General features: G+C 45.7%; 1 protein-coding gene across 1 annotated transcript; it reads right to left on the reverse strand.

Annotated features, from left to right (window-relative positions):
- Positions 1-490: 490 nt before the first annotated feature.
- On the reverse strand, positions 491-21,214 carry CDC25A (cell division cycle 25A). Its single transcript, XM_065399057.1, has 16 exons — positions 21,042-21,214; positions 16,881-16,966; positions 16,511-16,559; positions 15,372-15,410; positions 15,148-15,184; positions 14,606-14,707; positions 11,417-11,536; positions 9,080-9,217; positions 7,684-7,758; positions 5,705-5,857; positions 5,246-5,335; positions 4,576-4,638; positions 4,380-4,478; positions 3,364-3,494; positions 2,904-3,015; positions 491-631 (listed from the first exon to the last, which is right to left on the reverse strand). The coding sequence occupies exons 1-16, from the start codon at positions 21,212-21,214 to the stop codon at positions 491-493; spliced, it is 1,608 nt and encodes a 535-aa protein (XP_065255129.1).
- Between the last annotated feature and the right edge of the window lie 360 nt (positions 21,215-21,574).

Below are 21,574 nucleotides of genomic sequence, written 5' to 3' on the forward strand. Positions count from 1 at the left end.
TGTTAGCAGAAATGAGGTCTCAGTGCAATCCAGATGACTCACCTGCAGTGGTATTAGCTTCATTCGACTGTACTTAAATAATAAAATAAGGCATAGTTTTAAAACAGGCATTAAAATAATCTCACCATTAACACTTACATGGCACACGCCAGCTCAAGCCACCCCACCTACAGTAGGCGGTTGGATAGCTGTTTCTACGTATGCCATAGAGGAGAATCCATTTCCATGAACCATATTGAGGACAGCATAGAGAAAAGTCATCCTTGCAGTCAGCAGGCAGATCATTAGGTCCACATGAGCAGCATGGTGAATACAAGTGTTCCATATTGTTTCTCTTATCACTTCCAGCAAGACTGGCAAGAATGCCAAGTTGTCCATGGATTGAGCTGGTGCATGATAATCATGACCAAGGAACAGATACACTCTTCTCCCCTCCCACTTCAGTTTTCCTACATGGTGAGCAGTCGTCTGCTGCCCACCGATACAGCCCTTAGAGTTTCTTCAGGCGACTGTACAGTTCCCTTTTGCTCTTCTCACCTGCCCATGTTCTACTTTTCGTGCGGAACCTTTTCAAGTCTTCCTTAAAGTCCTCATGGTGCATGGGGCGGTAGCTCTGGGGTTCACAATAGTTCTGGGAAAGAAAAGCTGGTTTCACTTCAATTTGTCATTGCTTTGTGTACAAATGACATTCCTATCTGAACCCTGTCTGACCCCAAGCACCAAGCAAACAAGCTCATGCTTACAACCATCCATACAACTACCCAACCATCCTATCATCGTGGCATCTAGATCCAGGCCCCAAATTGCAATTTAACAACTGGTTACGTTGGTTTAAGCCAACATTCACAAACTGAACTCATCACTCAGCTCTGCTTGACATCTCCCTCCTAAAGACAGCTCTCTCAAAGCAGGGGTGACCTTATATTTACATCATTCTCATCCCGAAGCCTCCTACCAAGAAACATTCTTCCCATTAATGAAACCAACAGAACACAGCAATACTCAGCCATTTAGAAAAGAGAAAGTGTCCATCCTGAGAGTGTAGGGGGAACATAGGGAGGTAGAGTCTAGTTACTCTATCTGGAATTTGGCTAGCACGCCAGTAAAAAGAAATGGGTTTATTTACAATAGAAAGGCTAGGAAGTGGGGGAGGGGAGCACTTTTGTTTGTTTGGTAAAACTCTCCTTGCCTATGCTGGAATAGTATGGAGAGCTAGCTGGAGAACTAGTAGAATAAGTACATGGCACCAAGGAAGTGGAACCTGATTGAGATGGAAAACAATTTTTATTCAAACTTTTAAATGCACTAAGGCAGAAAAAGCTGTAAGATTTAATATCACCCTTCAAATTAAGGGCTGAGCATACATGGAAGAGCCCCAGCAAAGACCAGATTTGACATTCCTGATATTTCCAAGGTAAAAACAAGCTGAGAATCTATGGGAAAAAACTCAGGCTTTTGTTCGTCATACAGCATCAGACAATGACAAACCCCATGTTTCTCCTTTGTTCTTGCTTTCATGAAGAATGCCATAGATTTTAGTAACTACAAAAGGTCAATTTTATACCTCATCCAAGAGACACTGGTGAGCGCTAGGAGTGACAATAGGTAGCTTTGAGGTGTGGAGAGGGTTTAGACAAGAGCCTTGGTGATGCATGGCTAGAAAGGGTTGAACATCCTGCAAAATAAATAACCCTCAAAAGACATTTGGGGAGATAATGTTTGTGTTTTTGTGTATTTATATGTCTGAGTAAGGTCGACAATGTAATCAACAGTCCCTGTCTATGCTGTATTCTGATATCATTTAAATGAATTGTAAAAACGGAATATCTCGGTATTCATCTCTCGTTGAAATGTACTGTGAATGGGGGAGGAACAAGCAAATGGCCTTATGTTAATTTGTATAGCTAAGTACCGGTGATGGACCTCCTTCAAAGTCATCCTAATTACCTTTGGTTCCCTGAGGAATTCCAACTTGTCAAAAGACATGAAATTGAATAAAAGATCGTTGGGTCCTATTCTGTCATCTCAGATCTGCTTAAGCTTCATCGGGGGATGTTTGAGTTGCAAGACTGAGGTCCCAATTATGCTGGTATGCCCTGAATATGAGATTTGGACATTGGACTATGACCTACGAACTAAATTCTAAAGGCACTGTTTGCAACTACAAAGCTCACCATCTCTGCTATGAATCTAAACCTCAATGGATTGAACTCATGTCTGTATGTATATTGATCTTTTAACCATACTCTCTCTCTCTTGTTTTTTAATAAATTTTAGTTTAGTTAAGAAGAATTGGCTGTAGCGTGTATTTGGGTAAGATCTGAAACATTCATTAACCTGGGAGTAATGTGTCCGATCCTTTGGGATTGGTAGAACCTTTTCTTTTATATGGTGAAATCAGATTTTCAGAAATCATCATATTTTATCTGGGTACCTGGATGGAGGCCTGAGGCTGGATCACTTTAAGGGAACTGTGTTGTTTGGACTTCTGAGTAACCAGTAAGGTAATAAAGAAGCTGTTTTATGCTGGCTTGGTGAATCTAAGTATTGGAATATCCACCAGCTTTTGGGGGTTTGGCTGCCCCATTCTTTGCAGTTCACCCTGAGTGACCACAGCTGGCCCCCACTGGGACCCCGGTCACAGCCTTTATTACAAAAACTCCTCAAATGGCAAGTTAATCATAGCAATCAATCTAGTCTTGTAGCACAGCAAGACCACTATGTACAAAAGAGCAAGAAGAATGAAGTATAGTGCAGTGAGTTACTCTTCATCTGTTCAGAAGCACAGTTTAAGCCCTATAGCTGAATTTAGCTGGAGAGAGAGGCATTTGTTCAATGTTATCCCTGTTGTGAAGAGTGAAAACAGAAGGGCAATGAGAAGTTCATAAATGAGCGATCCTTACTCGGCATCTTAAGAAGAAGTCCTTATAGCCCCCCTTTAGCACATAGAGCTCTGGGTAATGCAGGTTGGGGTACTCGTTCCCCAGTCTGTCTCTCTCTCTCACAAACCGGCACCTGTAATAGGGACAGAGGTTAAAACCTACAAACCTGAGTTTAGAAAGGAAGTTATATTTGTGCAAACCACATTCTTAACCTGTGCCTCCCATTACTCAAAGAACAGAGTACAGCAGCCAGCCACCATCTGTTAGGAACACATGCTGTACTGTCTGACAGATTCTGAAAACTAGTTGTCTATCAGAAATGACAGAGCCAGTGCCTACTACAGTAAATTGCATAAGTGGTTGACATGCTGCTATCTAAAGTCTTAAACCATCTTCAAAAGCTTACTAGTAACAACTGTGTAACAAGCACAGCTGTTGGATTCTGATCCCAGTATGGGTAGGACTATGCTCAGATACTCACATTCGGGGACCCCGCTCTGAGGAGAACTCACAGTGGAATACTATTATTACTCGTTTGTTCTCTGATGGCATGATAGGTTTCTTCAGCAGGAAATCTGCCACATCCTCTTCCATGTGGAGGTTTACAGCACCCTGGGAAGGCAGAGTCGCAACTGAGCATACAGCACAAGTTAGGAAGGGAGATGTAACAAAGCCACTTCTATCCTCTTGTTGAGCACAGTTAGCTTTCCTATCCTTTGGTAACAGAAAGTTGTTTACACTCCTTGGAGAGCAGCTCTCTCTCTCTGCTGGAACAGCTCCCATTCTTGTGGTCACTTGGGTGACTGCACAACATCGGTAGGATATAGGATTTAGCCTTCCACCTCAAAGCACAATGCTCTGGTTAAACTGCTTTTTAGAACTAGCCAGCTTTCTCAAGCAGCACTGTTCAAAATAACTGCTCACATTTCAAAGCTTGTGTAAGAGAATAAGGCCATTTCTTCTACAGCTAGAATATTAACATTTAGTTAAAGTAAACAATGTCAGATTAAGCTATGGAAGTTTTTAATATCTGTTTCCCTAGAGACATTAGGTATCCTAACATTCTGATTCTTCTACAGAGAAACAAGTATAGGGTCAGTCCACTACAATTGCCCTACACCTCCCATTAAAGCAAACCCTGCTTCTAGCCAAGGAGAGCTGAGTGTTCCTCCCTTCGGAGGGAAAGCTAATCCAGAGATCACGAAGAGTGAGCGTAGTCCTAAACAGTTTGTACAGCACAACATGGTCCCAATTGTGTTTGGGGACTTTGGGCAGGGCTGTAATATAATTTTAAATATAAGATTAAATATAAACTCAGACACCATCTCCTTAACCCGAAGAAAAAAAAGAAGCTCTAAACTGCCAGCCTACCCTTGGATTTGCTCATGAATAGCTAAGAATGAGCATCTTTAAGATACTTCCCCAGTGCTCCCTGATTTGCCCAAAGGGTAGCCATACATCAGACACCTATACATTTCTCCTGCAGGGTCACTGTACCTTGATATGGCCTCCCTCATATTCATATGGATATCTGCAGTCAATTATCACACACTCCTTAATGAAGCTTGCAAACTTCCCCGTCAGCACAGATACAATCTACACAGAAAAAGAAGATTTCAGGAGTTTATCTTATGTGCTACATGAGTTTGCTTCTTTGTACAAAGCAATTTCTTATTGCCACTGGGATACATACCATTTCTGGGTCGATATATTTTAAATCTTGATGCTTCCCATCTACAGTGTGGAAAAGGTAATCCTAAAAAATAAAACAGAAGGCTAACTCAGACTGAGGAAATCCCATTTATGACAGTGTAAACCATACATCTCAGTTACAGAATGTCTGGTTATTGATTTTATGGCACCCACTAGTATAACTAGACAATTCAGAGATCAGCAGAGGCACCTGCCCATCATTTATTTTATTAATAATTTGGCATATGCAATCTGGTCAAGCCAAGCCACAGTGTTCTTAACAATATTCAAGGCACGAAGACTTCCAGGAAGTTGTCATTTTGCAGTCCTCCACAATGCGTGTCATGGTTTGTGGCTGCCCACACTGACATAGTAGCTTGTCTCAAACTCCACCCACAAGACCTTACAATCTAAAGAGACAGAGGGAAAATGGATGCAATTTAACAGTTTGTAGGGAGTTAGAGGATTATGAATAATTGTGGGAAAGGATTCAGAATACCTCACACGGGTGAGGAGTTAATTAGTAAATGATTGTTAAAGCACTTTAGTGCTTAGCATTTATAGAGCACTCAAACATGCACTGTTGGAGCAAGAGAGAACCTGACTTGGGTTAGTTTGACACACAAAGATGCTATTTAAAAGAAAAAAAGAAAAAAAAAAATCAGTGTTACCTTTGAGAAGTCGCCAATAAGATTCCTTTGGTCATTGTCCAAAATGCTCTCAATCTCTGAGGATGACTGAGTCCTAATTAGTTTCAGACTCTACAGGAACAACATTTAGAGATGACTGCTGAGTAACAGTGGCCTATTATCCTTTCTCACAGAGAATCAATGCACTTCACTGAGAGTAGACATGAACATCAATTGGTATATATCATAGAACACCTACATCCTGGCCTGCCACACCCTCAAATTTATTTTCACAATGGAAGACCTGAGCTCAAGCCCACCTAACCCATCCCCTAACATCATGCATTAAGAGACTACAGCTTGTCAGATGAACAGTTATCTACCTGGAAGAGCATTGTTCTCTTGAACATCCTTGTTATCATTTATAAAAGAATTGGATACCTATCCTCACAAAATAAAACTGAATAGACAAGGATTAATATTAGCTATTAAGCCACCAACCACTGCTTCTTCAGAAGGTGTTCCAGGCACATTTTTCCTCCTTTTGCTGTTTCCTGGAGAGGTCTCTTCTTGGGACCTTTCCATTCTTTTCAGGGCAGTCCTAGCCACACCATTGGGCAGAGATGGTGATCCAAACAATCTGCACCGTTTAATCTGGAAAAAATCAGAGAAAAATTAGACACTCCCCCCAGCCAAGAAGGATGAGGTTAAAATCTAGATCAGTCTCAAACTTAAAGTTTCCTGCAAACATGTTTATATAAGATTTCATTAGAGCACAAGTGGGTGTTGGCTTGTCACAGCAAAGTAGCGGAGACATAATTTGGTGCCACAGCCAGCTGACCTCTTTTAACTTCAATACTAGGCCGTATATTTAGTTGCCATGCAAGAAACCGGGGTCCTAATCAGTGTTCCCTCTAATTTTTTGTAATTTTTCATGTGCAGAATGAATTTTGTTATGTGCACCAATATGGAGGTGATGTGACACACATGACCTTCATATTGGTGCACGTAACAAAATTCATGTGGTGGGGATGGGGCCGAGGGGTTTGGAGTGAGGAAGGGGGCTTGGGGTGGGGCAGAAGGTTGGGGCTCAGGGGTGTGAGGGCTCCGGATGGGGGTGCGGGCTCTGGGGTGGGGCTGAGGGGCTTGGGCAGAGGGTTGGAGTGTGTGGGGGGTGAGGGCTCTGGCTGGGGGTGCGGGCTCCGGCTGGGGGTGCGGGAGGGTGCTCCGGGGCCACGAGATAGGTGCCCCACCCCTGGCAGGACAGGTCCCAGCCGGGGCTGAGTTGGGGCTGGGGGAGGGGCACTCAGGCCGTGGCAGGTCTGGGCCAGGGGTGTGTTCGGGCCACCCCTCCCCCGGCAGGTCCAGGGCTGAGTTGGGGGTGGGGGAGGGGCACCCCCATAGGCACCAACTCTGTGGGTGCTCCAGGGCTGGAGCACCCACAGAGAAAAGTTAGTGGGTGCTATACATAAGCACCCGCTGGCAGCCAAGCTCCCCCTGCCCCCCAGCATCTCTCATCTGCTGGTGGCCCTGCTGACAAATTCCTCCCCTCTCGCCCACCGCGAACAGCTGTTTCGCGGCATGTAGGAAGGGAGGGGGAGGAGCAGGGATGGGGCGCACTTGAGGTAGGAGGTGGGGAAGAGACGGGACGGGGATAGGGACTCAGGGAGGGGGGAGGTTGTTGAGCACTCCCAGCTAAAGGGGAAGTCAGCGCCTATGGGTGCCTCTCCCCTGGGAGGTTGGGGCCTGGGAGAGTGTCTCCCCCCCTGCACCCGGTCCCAACTGGGCGGGTTCCCTGAGCGCCCGCGCAGCACTTAATAGGCTGCTGCGCGGACGTGCAGTTTATAGGGATCTTAGGTCCTAATGTTGGTCTCTTGCTATGCAGGTTTACTGAGTTTGGGAACACTACAAGAGAAGCATGCTCTGGCCTTAGGGTGCGGGAGTGTTTTTATAGCTTGACAGAAAATCCTCTGGCAGATTAAAGAACTGAGTTGATGGACTGCGAAGGGAATCCAGACTTCAGCCTTAAAAGATGGTGGCTGGAGGCATTACAGATGGGTGTATGCAGAATGGGCTGGAGAGACATTTATAAGATTCTGTTTAGGATGCAAACTTTGGACATCTCTCTCAAATCGCTGAAGGAAAAACCTTAATACAGTTAAATCCTATAGACACTGTCCAACTGTTTCCAAATGCTACAGAGACAGAACCCTCTAGTCATTAGGCAGGCTAAGGTTAAGAGCAAACATGCAGGGACTACCATGCCATGGATCCTGAGAGGTGCAGGCTCAATGGCGCAATTATGGTCACTTGCCTCAAAGGCAGTTTTCGAAAGCCGTATTAGCAAATTTATGCCTTGAGTGTACGAGGGATGCCAACTAAGAGTAATGATTTAATCAGTTTTTAATACGGAATTTCAATGGTGTAGATGGCCCTTTGAAAGAGATGCAAGTTTCATTATGTTGGGATGGGACACTTACGTGGTTGTCTGCTTTTCTCATGACCAGTGGAGCAGTCCAAAGGCTTGCCACACCAGATGGCATCTCTTCATCGTTCTGAGGAAGGAGAAAGTTACCTCAGTTCTATCACATTTCAGGAGAACCACATTTCATCATGGACAGTGGCTACACAACATGTCTAAGGCTTTTGCACAGCTCAAGCAGGCATTTACATTTAATGGAGGGGGCACAACAGTTCTTTGGGATTACTTACTGATTCACTGCTGTGGGAACTACCATTTATCTGGTAATTCTTAGATTAACAGGAACTCCACTCTAATGAAGACTAGGATACTGGAAAGGCAGAGTCTTAAAGCTGTTGTGAGGGAAGTTACAGCAGTTGATTCATTTAACAAAAAATCCATTTATGATTTTTAAAATGTTACTTTACAACTTTAAGAGTCTCCTGCTCTCATGCATTGAAATGGGAACAGAATCCTGTTTACGCAAAAGATTGCAAAGAAGAAGGTACATCCAATTCTGGGCTTACCAGTCATGACTCCATTCCTGGAAATATGGCTTCTACTTTAAATACCCCACTGTAGACAGATGTTTTCCTTCCCACTATTTCCTGGGCATTCCCCAGTAAATTGCAACGTGAGTATTTTATCAACAAAGGAACAGCAGCAAATTGTCTCCATTTAACTGCTACTGTTTGCTGGTGAGGAACTGAAGTGACAAGGTCTATAGTCTACTGTTAGAAGCACAAGCATAACATTTCTGTAATTCTATGAAAGGCAGCAAGAGGTGGGAAAGACTATAGCTATGTCTACACTAGCACTTTTGTCAGTAAAACTTTTGTCAGTCAGGGGTGTGAAAAAAACCACCCCCGACGGACATAGTTTCACGGACAAAAGCGCCCGCATGGACAGTGCTATGTCAGCCGACATAACTACCACCACTTTGGGGTGGTTTAATTATGCCGGTGGGAGAGCTCTCGCCCGTGGGCACAGAGCGGCTATATGGGGACCCTTAGTGGTACAGCTGCAGCGGTACAGCTGTGCTGCTGTGAGGTCTGTAGTGTAGACATGGCCGACAGCATTAAGTCTTCTTGGAGGATCATCTGCAATTACCAACTTTTTGCCACTTGTGATGAAAGGATTCTATAGCTCGATCTATCTTAGTTAGAGTAGTTGCTCAACATAGATGTTCACCCTGGACAAATGCCATTAACAGATTGTTGATGGCCCTACAAGGCTTAACTAGAATTTACACTACTATGGTCATTTAAAAACCTGCATCAAGAGTCTGCACTCAGGACATTATATATACACATCGCTTCTCATCTGCAGATTCTTTACTTCTAAATAAGTGTTCAACACAGACACAGGAATGCTGTCCACCGCAAGCGTAAATCAACCACTCCCCTTTCACGTACCTTCAAGTCCTCCCCATCCAATATATCTAGAAATCCATCATCTTCTTCCTCAGTGTCAGGGGAAGTTAGAGATGACTGCTGCATGAAAGCAGGCCTATAGTTTTCCAAGTCACCTTCAGGGGCTTCACCAGTGGGAAACTGAAAAAAAAAAGAAAAAGAAAAAGACATTTTGGTTGAATGGCAGCCTCCATCCAGCCCTTTATTCTGGGGATTGTGTGAGACACTGACAGGCCAGAAGGTCAGAGCCATAGGCCAATTCACTTGTGTGTGAATAGCAAAGAAATGTTAAGTGTACTAGTACGCACAGACCAATTCACTGATGTGTTAATAGGTATTGTTTTCACCTATCCATACCCTGTTGATTGCTATCACGTTACATTATGTATATCCCTGTACTTAATTAACCATAGATCAAAAGTGTGCTTTAGTATTAAGAGGAGAATTTACTTGATGTGTAAACTTCATGAAAACTAAAGAAGGATTGTTATGTGCCATTACATTATAATTTACATAGCGTATATCCCGGTAATTAAGTTTATCCATCAAATGCGATTGGCGCTTTGGAAATATAAACGAAGAAGTTTGCTAACTTCAAAGCATGGGTGATTGTGTTCGACAATGGAAATTCACAGACTCAGTCTGCATTTAGTCAACAAAGGAGACGCCCACGCTGTGAATGAAAACACTTGCCAGATGGCTTTCCATGGAAAGAAGCTATAAGAATGGATCCAGGGAACAAGACTGTCTCTGAACTATTTGGACAATCACAGGGAAGCGTTCCAGATGCAAGACAGAGATCCCCAAAGTTATTCTGGGTAACCTTGAGACACTTATGGAAAACTAGCAGATCCATCTCTATCATCATTTTGGACTTACAAACTTAGTCTCACCAGTTAATGTATTTTACCTGCTTTAATCTCTCAATAACTCATTTCTTTTTCTTAGCTAATGAAGCTTTAGTTAGTTTACTAGAGAAACTGGCTGCCAGCATTGTCTTTGGTGTGAGATCGAGAGTATCCATTGACCTGGGGTAAGTGACTGACCTTTTGGGGTTGCGAGGAACCTGACGTGGTGTGATTTTTGGTTTTAATAACCTTTCATCACTAAGATCAGTTTGTCTGGGTGGCAAACAGGCTGAAAGGTCTAAGGGGACAGTCTGTGGCTCCATGGTAACTCTGGTATAGTGATCCAGGAGTGCACTTTTGTTACTGTCTTGGTGAAATCTAATTATAGAATATATCACCAGTTTGGGGTGTCTGCCCTATTTTCTGACCTGAGATTGGCACTCACAATTGTGAGCCACTCCAGACAGCGTGACACTATGGTCTCCCTTCTAGATGACTAGGAACACTGGTTCTAGCAGCTAAGGCAGTGCCATTCCTTTAAATGGATTTACAGGAGGCATTCACATGGTCATCCCACCTATTCATCAACTGATTTAGTTGGGGATTGGTCCTGCTTTGAGCAGGGGTTTGGACTAGATGACCTCCTGAGGTCCCTTCCAACCCTGATATTCTATGATTCTATGAACTGGCTTAGGCAGCTCCAAACCTGGCTCTGGCACTGTTATTTGGCCAGCAGAATAGTGAAAAACTTCACCGCTAGTTTTTCATTAAGGGATAATCCTGCATTCTTGAAAATTATACAATCCAGCGTGTTTGCAAAGGGAAGCTCAGTTCCAGGATGGTGCAGAGAGGGGATGTCTAAGTAACAGGAGGTTACCATAAGTCTCCAGGTTTTGTGCATACAGTCAGGAGAGGTATTCAGAAAGAAGAGGGATCACCATACTTAAGTAGGAGATGAAAACCAGAGTCCCCAATTCCCTGCTTATATATAGTGGTCTTGGCCCCTTTCCTGGATGCCCTGGCCAAGCAACAGAACTTGACATAGAATAGTACTTCATCCCTATATTATAGATGCAATTTTCAATTTTATTCTTTTAAATGCATCTAAATTTCAACATGTCTGCTTCACTGCAGAACCAGCAACAAAATAAAAAGATTGACATCCATGCTCACTTTACTTATTGCGGTTTAGCTCAAGTTTCATGAAGGATTATAGTCAATAACTACTAGTGGTGTCATGGTAACACCCCTAGTTGATTTCCCATATTCAGGGTAGAATGAGATTTTTCCCAGCTTTAAAGCCTGAAAGCTGGGTGGGCTTTTTTCCAGCTCAGTGTGTTATCAATAAAGATGCAGAATATAGTTGGTGCTTCTTCCCTCTCCCACCCCCAGAGCATCATGTCTCAGGACCACCACTTGAGTGTGCTTTTCCTCCTAGACCCAAGCAAGCCTAAGGCAAAGGGTTAGCTGCCAAGGACAGCCTGATACATACCATCCGAGCTGGGGCAGAGTTCTGTCTTTGCCCAAAAACATCTTTTCCATCTTCAAGGGAACGGATACGCAGACAACTACGAGAAGCAGGCCTGGTTGGCTTCTTAAACTCAAAGGACTCCTTAATGAAAGGGAGCAAGACAAACATTTTATCAAACCAACGAAGCTTAGAGGTTGAAGGGCCCATTGCATAGAGATATTTTACAGCCCATCCCTCTTGAACTCAGCTCCCTGCAGTCCAAGGGAGTAAGTAAATCTTTCAGGATATGTGCATTTCCAAAGGAAAGTTGTTATAATAGTGATTAATATAGGAGAATTAGACTCACTTCCTCTAAGTATCCTCTACAGTCAACTATCAGCCCTGCATCTATCAAACTTTCCAGCAAGAGTCCTGTCTAATTATTTCATAGGCAGCCAGATCTGTGCCTAAATCACTAGAATGAACGTGCTGTTGTGCGACAAGCTGCACCCTCCTCCCATTACTCCTAAGAATGACTGATGCTTCTGCAGAAATCTGAGCCCTTGTAAGATTTCTTCATTGATCGAATTCACAGCCAGTTGGTCTATAATGGAGTTGGACTCAACAGCCTCAGACAAGTTCCTTAAAGATTTACTTACTCAGTTTAATGAAATCACAGATGTTTACAGTTTGATAATTACAACCTGATAGGGCAATTGTCTGGAGAGCCAGTAAGGGAAAGCCTTGAAAGTTAGAGGAATGATAAGGTAGTAGGTTTGGATTCTAGATCCTCAGTGAAGGTAGGATGCCCTAATTAGGTTAGGGCCCATCCCCCACAGATTAGTTTTGAGATAGTGACATCCCTAACAAAGAGCTGAAGTGGTTCTAGAACAATCCTCCATTTTAATAGGGCACAAGAATTAGGGAGCATCCATCTTCCCTTCCCAGTTACCTTCACGTCTCTATGGTTCCCACCCACCCAATCTACCCTCCTCCTATCCCCACCCCCCCAACCTGTCCCCTCACATGCCACCACTCTTACCCTCACACCCACCTCCCTCCTCTTGCTGTCTGCTGAATACCCATTCCATCTCTAAAAACATCTGTGAAGCAAAGCTTGTCCCTTCCACCAATAGAAATTAATCCAACAACATATTGCCGCGCCCACCTTGTCTCCCTAACCAGGTCTCAGTCATTCACAATCTCTTCATCTCTCTCCCCCTCCAGCTTCTGGCTCTCCCAGAACCAGGCTGCCTCTGTAGCTGCGCTCTTACAGAGGGCTTTTCCCTTACCCAACCATTACAGATCAGACCCTGGTGATGATGGGGCTTCTCTCCAGTTACTGCCACTTCCACTACCTCCCTCCTCTGATTTCAACATCACTGTATCTGGTTCTTCTCCCCCTATGTTGCTGTCATTTACCATCCATCCAACTCCTCCCCATCAGCCTTCCTCTCCAATTTCAACTTCTGGCTCTCTCTTCCTCTCTTCTATCTACCACACTCATTCTTGGTGACTTCAGCTTCCATGCTGATGACCCATCTGACCCTCTAGCTGCACAATCCCTCACCTACAGCTCTTTATTCAACCTGGCGCCCTGGTTCAACTCTCCCACTCACCAAAAGGGCCATTCACTTGACTTGGTCTTCAAGAGGCACTACCCTCTGTTGCTGAGTTCCCTCTCTTCGATCATCACCTGATCTCTTTCAGCACCACCCATCAGCCCGTGCCCTCTCACACGGCCTTTCCGTGACTTCCAGTCTATCAGCATTGATGATTTCTAATCTGCTCTTAGCCCCCTTCTCTTTGTAGGATTGTTGTCCCTCACCCCCATCACAAGAGCTCACCTGCAACATCTGTTTCCTACACTCCTGCTCTCATGTTGTGGAAAGTCTTCAGCAGTCTTGAAATCTTGTCCCCTCTTGGCTTCCGTGACTGTCCACTCCTAGTTTTCCTCCTACCTCTCTAATCATGTCTTCAGCGCATCCTTCAGAGGATCCTCCTCATCCACCTTCCAATTTTTGTGGCTCTAGAGTGCTCTGTCTTTGGTTCCCTTTTCTTCTCCCCCTACACATCTTATCACTGGGTAATCTCATCCACAAATTCAAATACCATCTTTATGCTGATGGCTCAGATCTACCTCTCTGCTCCAGACCAGTCTCCTTTTGTCCAAGTTCAACATGGCTTCTTCCCCCAACTGCCTTCTCAATAACCGTGCATGACAACACCATCCTGCCTGTCGCTCATGCCTGTAACATGGGCATCATCTTTGACTTGGACCTCTCTAGAGCCTCACATCAAGGCTATGTCTAAGTCTTGCCAATTCTTTCTGCATAACTTCTCTAAGATATGGCCTTTCCTGTCCATCCAAACAGATAAAACTCTCATCCAGACTTGCACCTTCATTACTGAAATGTCCTTTTTTCTGGTTTTGACAAATAGTGTTTCCTGGCTCATATCCATTCACAATGCTTCTGCAAAGATGATTCTCCAACTTACAGCTTTGATCGTGTCACCCTTTCTCAATCCCTCTACTGGCTCCCTCTTCTCTATCATACGAAACATAAGCTACTTGTCTCCATGTTCAAGACCCTTCACAACCTAACCCCCACTCTATCATCTGTCATTCAGTATTAACAGATCGACTCCTGCCTCCAATCAGCCCATGTCAGCCTTCACTGCCCACTTGTTAATGCCTCATGCTTGGGTGCCCCCCAGCCCCTTAAACATCTACAAAGCCACTGCAGTGTTTTCCTTCAAATCCCTTCTAAGAGCTCTTTGTCACAATACCTAAAAACTTGACAATGGCTAGACTAGACCACTACCTATTAGGCTGACCGACACTGTCTAGCTGTCTCTTGTACTCCCATGTCTTTCTGTCTGTATCAGTCTGTTGTCTTAGACTGTAAGTGCTTTGTTCTGCATTTGTATAGTACCTAGCACAAAGGGGCTCCTAGGCATTATGGCAATACAGAAAGTGGAAAGTCAGCTTTTGCACCAGATAAGTGCAAATTCTGCAAGACAAACCACGGAGAAGTTTAAGAATGCCACGGTTCACCAAAATAAGAAGAAAGGCCTTACCCACCACATAAACCACTCATTACAAACCTCCTCCCCAAATAAGGAGTTATCCCTACGTTTTAAGCCCCATACTACCACAAGTCACAGCTTCCTGGGTATAGCTTCCCATATTACACTACTTCAGAGATGTGTAGAGTGAGTTAAACTTACATTCTCTTTGTTGTCATCTGGTTCAATCAGGTGAAAAACATCACAATCCAATGAATCTGAGTTGCTCCTCTTCAGAGCAGGACTGGACCCCAGAAGCTTCTGCTGCAAAAGTGAGAGGGTAAATCCTTCTCAATATCAACCAGATCCCCAAATTTTGGGCAACTGAGAGGCCATGCTGACAGCTTGCCAAGAATGTAAGGGCTGGAGTACCCAAACTGGCACAAACTATGTTAAAGGGCTGGCCATGGACACGCAGTCCCTGGAGACAACAGCTCCCGGCATGCAATACTTCCACATAAAGCTGGTGACAGGCTGCCTTGTAGAACATAACAGATTACACTTTGATCCATTTCAAGATTATAGCCTATGACTTTCTATTATCTTAATTTTAAGCAACAAGCAACACCAGATTCTTGCGACTGGAAGATTAATGAGTTTTGCTGGATATCTGCTGATAAAAAAGTGGGTAGATAAGTAGCATAACACTTAATACTGAAAACCTCTTTGCCAACTCCTGAAAGACCAAAATCCCCCTCACTTACCGGGAGGGAACGTATTCTTCTGATGGGTAACTGAATACTGCAATGAGAACACAGACAAAAATAGAATCAAATTTTACTCTAACATTTAAGCTGAAAAGCTATTAACAGTAACTGACAACACAACTCAGATTTTCAACTGCAAAACTGAATTAACTAGTAGCATAATTTAACAGACCAACAGATAACTAATTAAGAAGGGAAGTTAAAATTAAAATTGTACTCACTTAGTAAGTCTGCCAGATTCTATAACTCTTTTCTCAAAGCTGAAAAAAAGGCAGACAAAGGACATTAGTTACCTTTATTGCTAATTCATAACCCAATACTTTGAACTTAGTGTTGTTTAACTCAATGTCATGGAAGGTTTATTGCTGCTACTTGTCCCCAGGTTACAAACTTGTGCACCTTAGGCTATGTCTACACTACAGCTTATGCCAGCATAAATGATGTGTGAATAAAGCACCTCCGTGAGTGACATACAGTATGCCGGCATAAGCGCCGGTGTGGACAGTGCTATTTCGATGGGAGAGCTTCTCCCACCAACAAAGCTTCTACTGCTTGAGGGGGTGTTTTTATATGCGGGCGGGAAAACTCTCTCCCATCCGCATAGATCGTCTTCACCACACGCGCTGCAGCACTGTATGTATAGACATGGCCTTAAGAACAGCAGACTATCTTGCTCTTTGTTTCCTAGAGACTTATTGTCTCAGCTGGGCTGGAGGACTAAACCCAGTTTCCCCAAGGAGACTAGCTAGTGTTTCCTAATTCAGGATAGTATTAACAGCAGATTAGCCTAAATGGAAACCGAGCTTCTCAGTGAGAAATGGGACAGGGTGTGCCCAAGGACCAAATGTGTTGCCGTGGCCCAAGGACCAAGTGTGTCCAGAACCCCATCATCTCCTTTACCTGCAAGGTAAGGACATAATTGATTGACCGTAGGTGGCAAACTCAAAATAAGCAATTGCTGTTAGCCATCAGTTAAGGTATATGTACAAGCAAATAGTATTGCTGAGTATCTAATGAAAACTATAAGTTACATGCAAGTTATGTGCAGCCCTCAGACTCCTAAGCAAGGTGCCAATGTGATGCTCAGAGTCTAGGGTCCTCAGAAGTACATACTTTGGTCTGGGCAACACATTAACTTAGACATAAGACTTAAGTAGTCTGGGCCACATTCTGTTGTGATAGAAAACCTAAAATCTCAAGCTGCAATGTGCCAAGACATACACTTCAAGAAGGTTAAGTGAGAAGAGCCCATTTTACATGTACTAGCTGTGGAAATTTCAGATCAAGCCTCCCATTAGCCCACATTTAGCAGTTAATCGTATAGTCTAAAATGCCAGAAGTTTAGCATATTTTTACATACGTTTCTTCAATGTCTGAGTTCAGGGGATCAGGAAAATCCAAACAGTAGCCTGTGAAAGACAAAAAGGGTTTTTACTATTGAAAATATAAAGTACAGGGCACCGTTAGTGAGGAGTCTTAGATCTTCTCCCCGCAAAAGGAGAGTGACTTGCTCAGCAGGGCAACTTTTTGCCATGCAGAGAGAGTCATAGACCAGATCCATAACTCCTCCTCTACTGGAAGCCTTGGGAGATTAATTATTGTTGCAGAGAATTATGCAAGTACACAGTATTAGCTTCCTCTTAAACCTGAATATTGCTCTTTATAATACAAGGCAAGAGGATGTCAAGCTTTCTCATTCCTTAGTACTTATGTGTGGATTAAAAAGTAACCTGAATCAGTAGATTCTGACGAGTCTGTTCTTTGTAGATTGTTACTGTTCCTCGTTCCCAGCATTTGCACAGAATTCTCATACCGACTGTAAAGATTAAGAAAATGAGTTATTTTACTGAATGTTTCAGACAGGAACCACCATAATAGATTTAAAATATAGAAATACACAGTAAATGATCTCAAATTGGAATGGCTACTCTTGATCAGTTTATGTAGTGGACAATGCAAAAGGTGCCAGTTTAACAGTCCTGCAAATTGAAGTTTTGAGTAACCATAGCAGACACAGTACAGGTAAAAGCAATACAATACTCCTGGGGGAATTCTGCATCACTGCACATACAAAGAATTCCTGTCCCCCGCAAATTTCTTTGATTCCCCCACAGATAAATGACTTCTGACGGGGAAGCAAAAGGAAGCCACAAGAGCGGTCACGCGCCTCTCCCCAACAGCGCAGGCAGGTTGGTTCGGGCACCCGGAACAGCCAGTAGATACCTAAATCACTGTCCGAGGGGGAGAGGCTATACAGTCGTGTGTGAGAGAGAGACACTGTCCCTCTTGCTCGCAAGTGCAGCTTGCTTGGCATGGAGGGGCAGGGCTTTGGAGTGTTTCTGAGGAGTTAGGCGTGGGATAGGCACTGTCCCCGGAGGCAAGAGCAGAATGTAGCTGCCTGCCTGCTTAGTGAATTGTTCCCATTCTTTTTGTGAATTCCCCCAGGAGCATAAAACAGGTGTAAACGTTTTAAGGTTCCTTTGCATTGCCAGAGTGGTGTAAAGGACAGTATGGCCTTATAAATGCTTATGGTGCTTTAGTGATTAAAACTGATCTAAATTTTTGGACTGAAAAAATTTCCTATCAGAATGTGCTCCATGAACTGTTTGCTGCGGACCTTTCTGGATATGTTCAGTAGCCAATATACATTGTGAGTTTGATTCCCCAGCCCTCACTTGCTCTTCAGTTGCCTATGATGTAACACTGAGCATATGGATGCATATATTTGTTGACTAATAACTAGAAATAAAGGGTCAAACCTAGTTACATTACTGTTAGGCAAGGGGGTTTGAGGATTTCCTCCAATGCTCCCCACTCCCATTCTCCATCCACTGTATTGTAGTTTAAGTAAATTACTGAAATAATTGAAACCAGAGTGATTATATTCAGTTATTTTGACAAATAAAACATGCAGAATTTTGTAATATTGTGCGCAGAATTTATAATTTTTGGTGCAGAATTCCCCCAGGAGTAATACAAATTTCAGCACACTCCTGCCAACATGTCTCAACTTAATGATGTGGGCTGGATTTACACCAATGTCCTGAAAGCAATTAAAAGGATTAAAAAATCAGGCCTAAAATCATGATAAATATATTTGGGGTTCTTTGCCTTCTGGTCTCCATGTCATTCAGATACACTTGCATCAAGATTAAGCTTTTCTTTGCATGTATCAGAGCTAGAAACTATCTTATTTACAATTAAAGTTGAGATTCTCTTCTAATCTCATGCCTCCAGGAGCTGGGGCTTTGAAATAAACCCCAAATATCTTAAAACTTGAAATAACGTTGTGATCGTTGGCAACATTGCATGTGTAATGGAGTACTTATTGTATGGAATGAATTTATAGGTATTATGTGGTCTATCAAAGAGCCATGAAGAGGTAGAATAGTGGCAGACAACCCAACCCAAATAATCTCATGTTTAATTCCTTTGTTACCTGGAAGAGAATGGTGGGAGAAAATAATTCATCCCTGTGCAGAGGGCCATCTAAAAACAACTTTATACTATTTATGCGCCCCCCTCCCTCTCCCAATCAGGTTTTAAGTAGGTTTTAAATGCTGTGTTGGTCTTGTGCTGCCCTATGCACAGGGATGAATTTTGCTCATATTGTGTAATTATTGACTAGTGATTAAATCATTATTTTTGCAATATTATTGCCAATACCTAACTCTGGGATTGGGGTAGAATGGGCCAAACCAACATATTGCGCAGATTCATCCCTGGTAAACTATCGGTATCAAACTTACACCAGGGATGTACTTGGCCCTTTATAATTAATTCACAGTCTTAGTTATTTCAGTGCAGAGAAGGCTAGAAATATTGAGACAGTAATGGAGGAGGACTTTGCATGGCATGGGTAAGAGGCTACATGGTGTGGGGTGGAGGAAGGGCTACAGGATGCGTTCAGAAAGCTTTGGGAAGTGAGAGGGTGTGGTATAATAGAATGCAGGGTTTGAGCAAGGAAGACTGAAAGTGGAATGCAGGGAATTACCAGTGCAGGGGACTGCTGGTATTGTTTGGGGGGAGTCAGGGCGGGGGAAGAAGGCTGCAGGGGTCAGAGAGCCTGGAGAATGGAAATAGGAGCCAAGGAGAATTGAGGGGCTACCAAGATATGATCATGTGGGCTGTGTGAGGAGGAAGAGAAGGCTGTAGGGACCAGGTGGAGCTGCCAGGGCAAGATAGGGGTTGAACAGAGACGCAAGAGTGGCATATGGAGAAGGATTACAGGGATCTGGGAGCCCAGGTACCAGTAGCAGTGGGTGGGGAGCTGGGGTGAGGAGCTGCAAGGCTTGGGTCATGGGAGCTGTGTGGGGGCCAGGTCATGGGGGCCACATGTGGGGGAGGTGGCAGCCATTATAGAGAATATGGAGATCGTGTGGCACCATGTGTGTGCTGTGTGTTGAAAGAGTGCACCAAGGAGGCCAGTGCCAGGAAGCTTTGGGGTGGCAGGGATGAGTTTAGGGGGAATACAAATAGGGGAAGTGGGCAGGCACCAGGAGGATGTGGGGGTTGCATGGGTGGGGTAATGGGGGCTGGAGAGAAGCAACAGGGAGCCACAATGGTGGTTACATGGGCGGGGTAACAGGGGCCATATGTTGGGGAGATGGGCAGACACCAGGAGTCGTAGAGGCTGTATATGGATAGCCACCAGGATTCACAGGGGTTGCAGGGATTGGGGCTATAGGGGTGGGGTCATGAGAGCCATGTGTCAGGGAGGAGGGAGGCAAAAGGGGACTCTGGAGGGTTGCAGGGGGGAGTCCGGGGAGCCACATATGGGGGAGGGGACAGGCAACAGGGGACTAGGGAGGCTGCAAGAGCAGAGTCATGGGGCAGGCACTGAGGGCAGGAGGACATTAGGGGCTGCAGGGGTGGGGTTATAGGGGCCAAATGGAAGCAGTCACAGAGGGGCTCTGAAGGCTGCAGGGGTGGGGTCCTGGGGACCATATGTGAGCGAGGGGAGCAAGCACCAGGGGGCTATGGAGGCTGAAGGGGTGAGGTCATGTGGGCCATGTGGGCCAGGCACAAGAGGGCTCTGAGGGGAGCCACGTGTGCACCAAGGGACTATGTAGGCTGCAGGGGTGGAGTCCTGGAAGCCATGTACGGAAGAGGGGGACAGAAGAGGTGAGGTTATGGGGGCTGAGATCCTGGGGGCACACATGAGGCAGCTCTCGGGTGGGGTCCTGGGAGCCATGGGGGGGAGCGCAGGCACCAGATAAGCTATGGGGGCAGAAGGGGTGGGATCCTCGGGGGCAGACACGAGGCAGCTCTGGGGTGGGGTCCTGGGAACTATGTGGGTGGAGGGGGGCTGAAGGGGTGAGGTTATGGGGGGCAGGCATGAGGCAGCTCTGGGGTGGGGTCCTGGGAACCATGTGGGGGGAGGGGAGCTGATGAGGTGAGGTTATGGGGGGCAGGCACGAGGCAGCTCTGGGATGGGGTCCTGGGAACCATGTGGGGGGAGGGGAGCTGATGGGGTGAGGTTATGGGGGGCAGGCACGAGGCAGCTCTGGGGTGGGGTCCTGGAAGACACGTGGGGGGAGGGGAGCTGAAAGAGTTAGGTTATGGGGGGCAAGCACGAGCAGCTCTGGGGTGGGGTCCTGGGAGACACGTGTGTGGGGGGGGGGAGGACGGGCACCAGAGGGACTATAGGGGCTGAAGGGGTGGAGTCATGGGGGAAAGAGGAAGGCACCGCCAGGGGGGACTCTGGGGGTTGCAGGGGCGGGGGTCATGGCACCAGGGGGCTCGGAGGGTTGCAGGGGATGGGTCATGAGGGGAGCACGCATCCGGGGGATATGGGGCGGGGGGGAGGGGCACCAGGGGGATATGGGGCGGGGGGGGGGCAGCAGGGCCGGGAGGGGGGCGGGGGGAGGGGCTGGCACGGCCGGTCTCACCTGTAGCCAAGGCCCTGCAGCTGCTTCATGGTGAGGCTGAGGCCGGAGACCGGGGAGAGCTCGGCGGGGAACAGGGACTTCACCACGCCGGGCCCGGCGGCCGGGAGCTGCGGCAGGAGGAGGCGGCGGCGGTGGGAGCTCGGCGGGGCAGGGCTGGGGGGCCCGGGATCCATGAGGCCGGCGTGAGGTGGGAGCGGACCCGAGCGGCTCCTGCTGTCAGCGCGACCCCCACGCTCTGACCCTCCCCGTCACCCGTAGAGAACAAACCCCAGCCAAGCAAACACTGCGCAACTAGCGCGCGCGCGCGCTCTCTCGCTCTTTGCATACACCCGAAGCTGGCGCCAAACTTGGGCCCACCAATCAGAAGCGGTCTCCCCGCGCCTCGGCCCGCCCACTTCTCTGAGCGACAGCAAATCCTGTGAGTGAAAGAGAGCGCTAGCTGTGTACGACCAATCACAAACAGACTCTTTTCCTTTCTCCCCCCCCAACCACATTGAACGTCAGAGACACTGACCAGTAGAATGCGACCCTTC

The sequence above is a fragment of the Emys orbicularis genome, chromosome 2 (genome assembly GCF_028017835.1).
Source record: "Emys orbicularis isolate rEmyOrb1 chromosome 2, rEmyOrb1.hap1, whole genome shotgun sequence".
NCBI classification, from domain to species: Eukaryota; Metazoa; Chordata; order Testudines; family Emydidae; genus Emys; species Emys orbicularis.

What these genes read in the sequence shown, in the direction of transcription:
- CDC25A (XM_065399057.1), bottom strand. Translation starts at nt 21,214, where the DNA reads ATGGATCCCGGGCCCCCCAGCCCTGCCCCGCCGAGCTCCCACCGCCGC. An exon ending in AACTCAGACATTGAAGAAAC is followed by an intron (nt 15,411 to 16,510) that starts GTATGTAAAAAT and finishes CCTTTTTTTCAG; the next exon opens with CTTTGAGAAAAGAGTTATAG. An exon ending in TCAGAGCGGGGTCCCCGAAT is followed by an intron (nt 3,016 to 3,363) that starts GTGAGTATCTGA and finishes TCCCTATTACAG; the next exon opens with GTGCCGGTTTGTGAGAGAGA.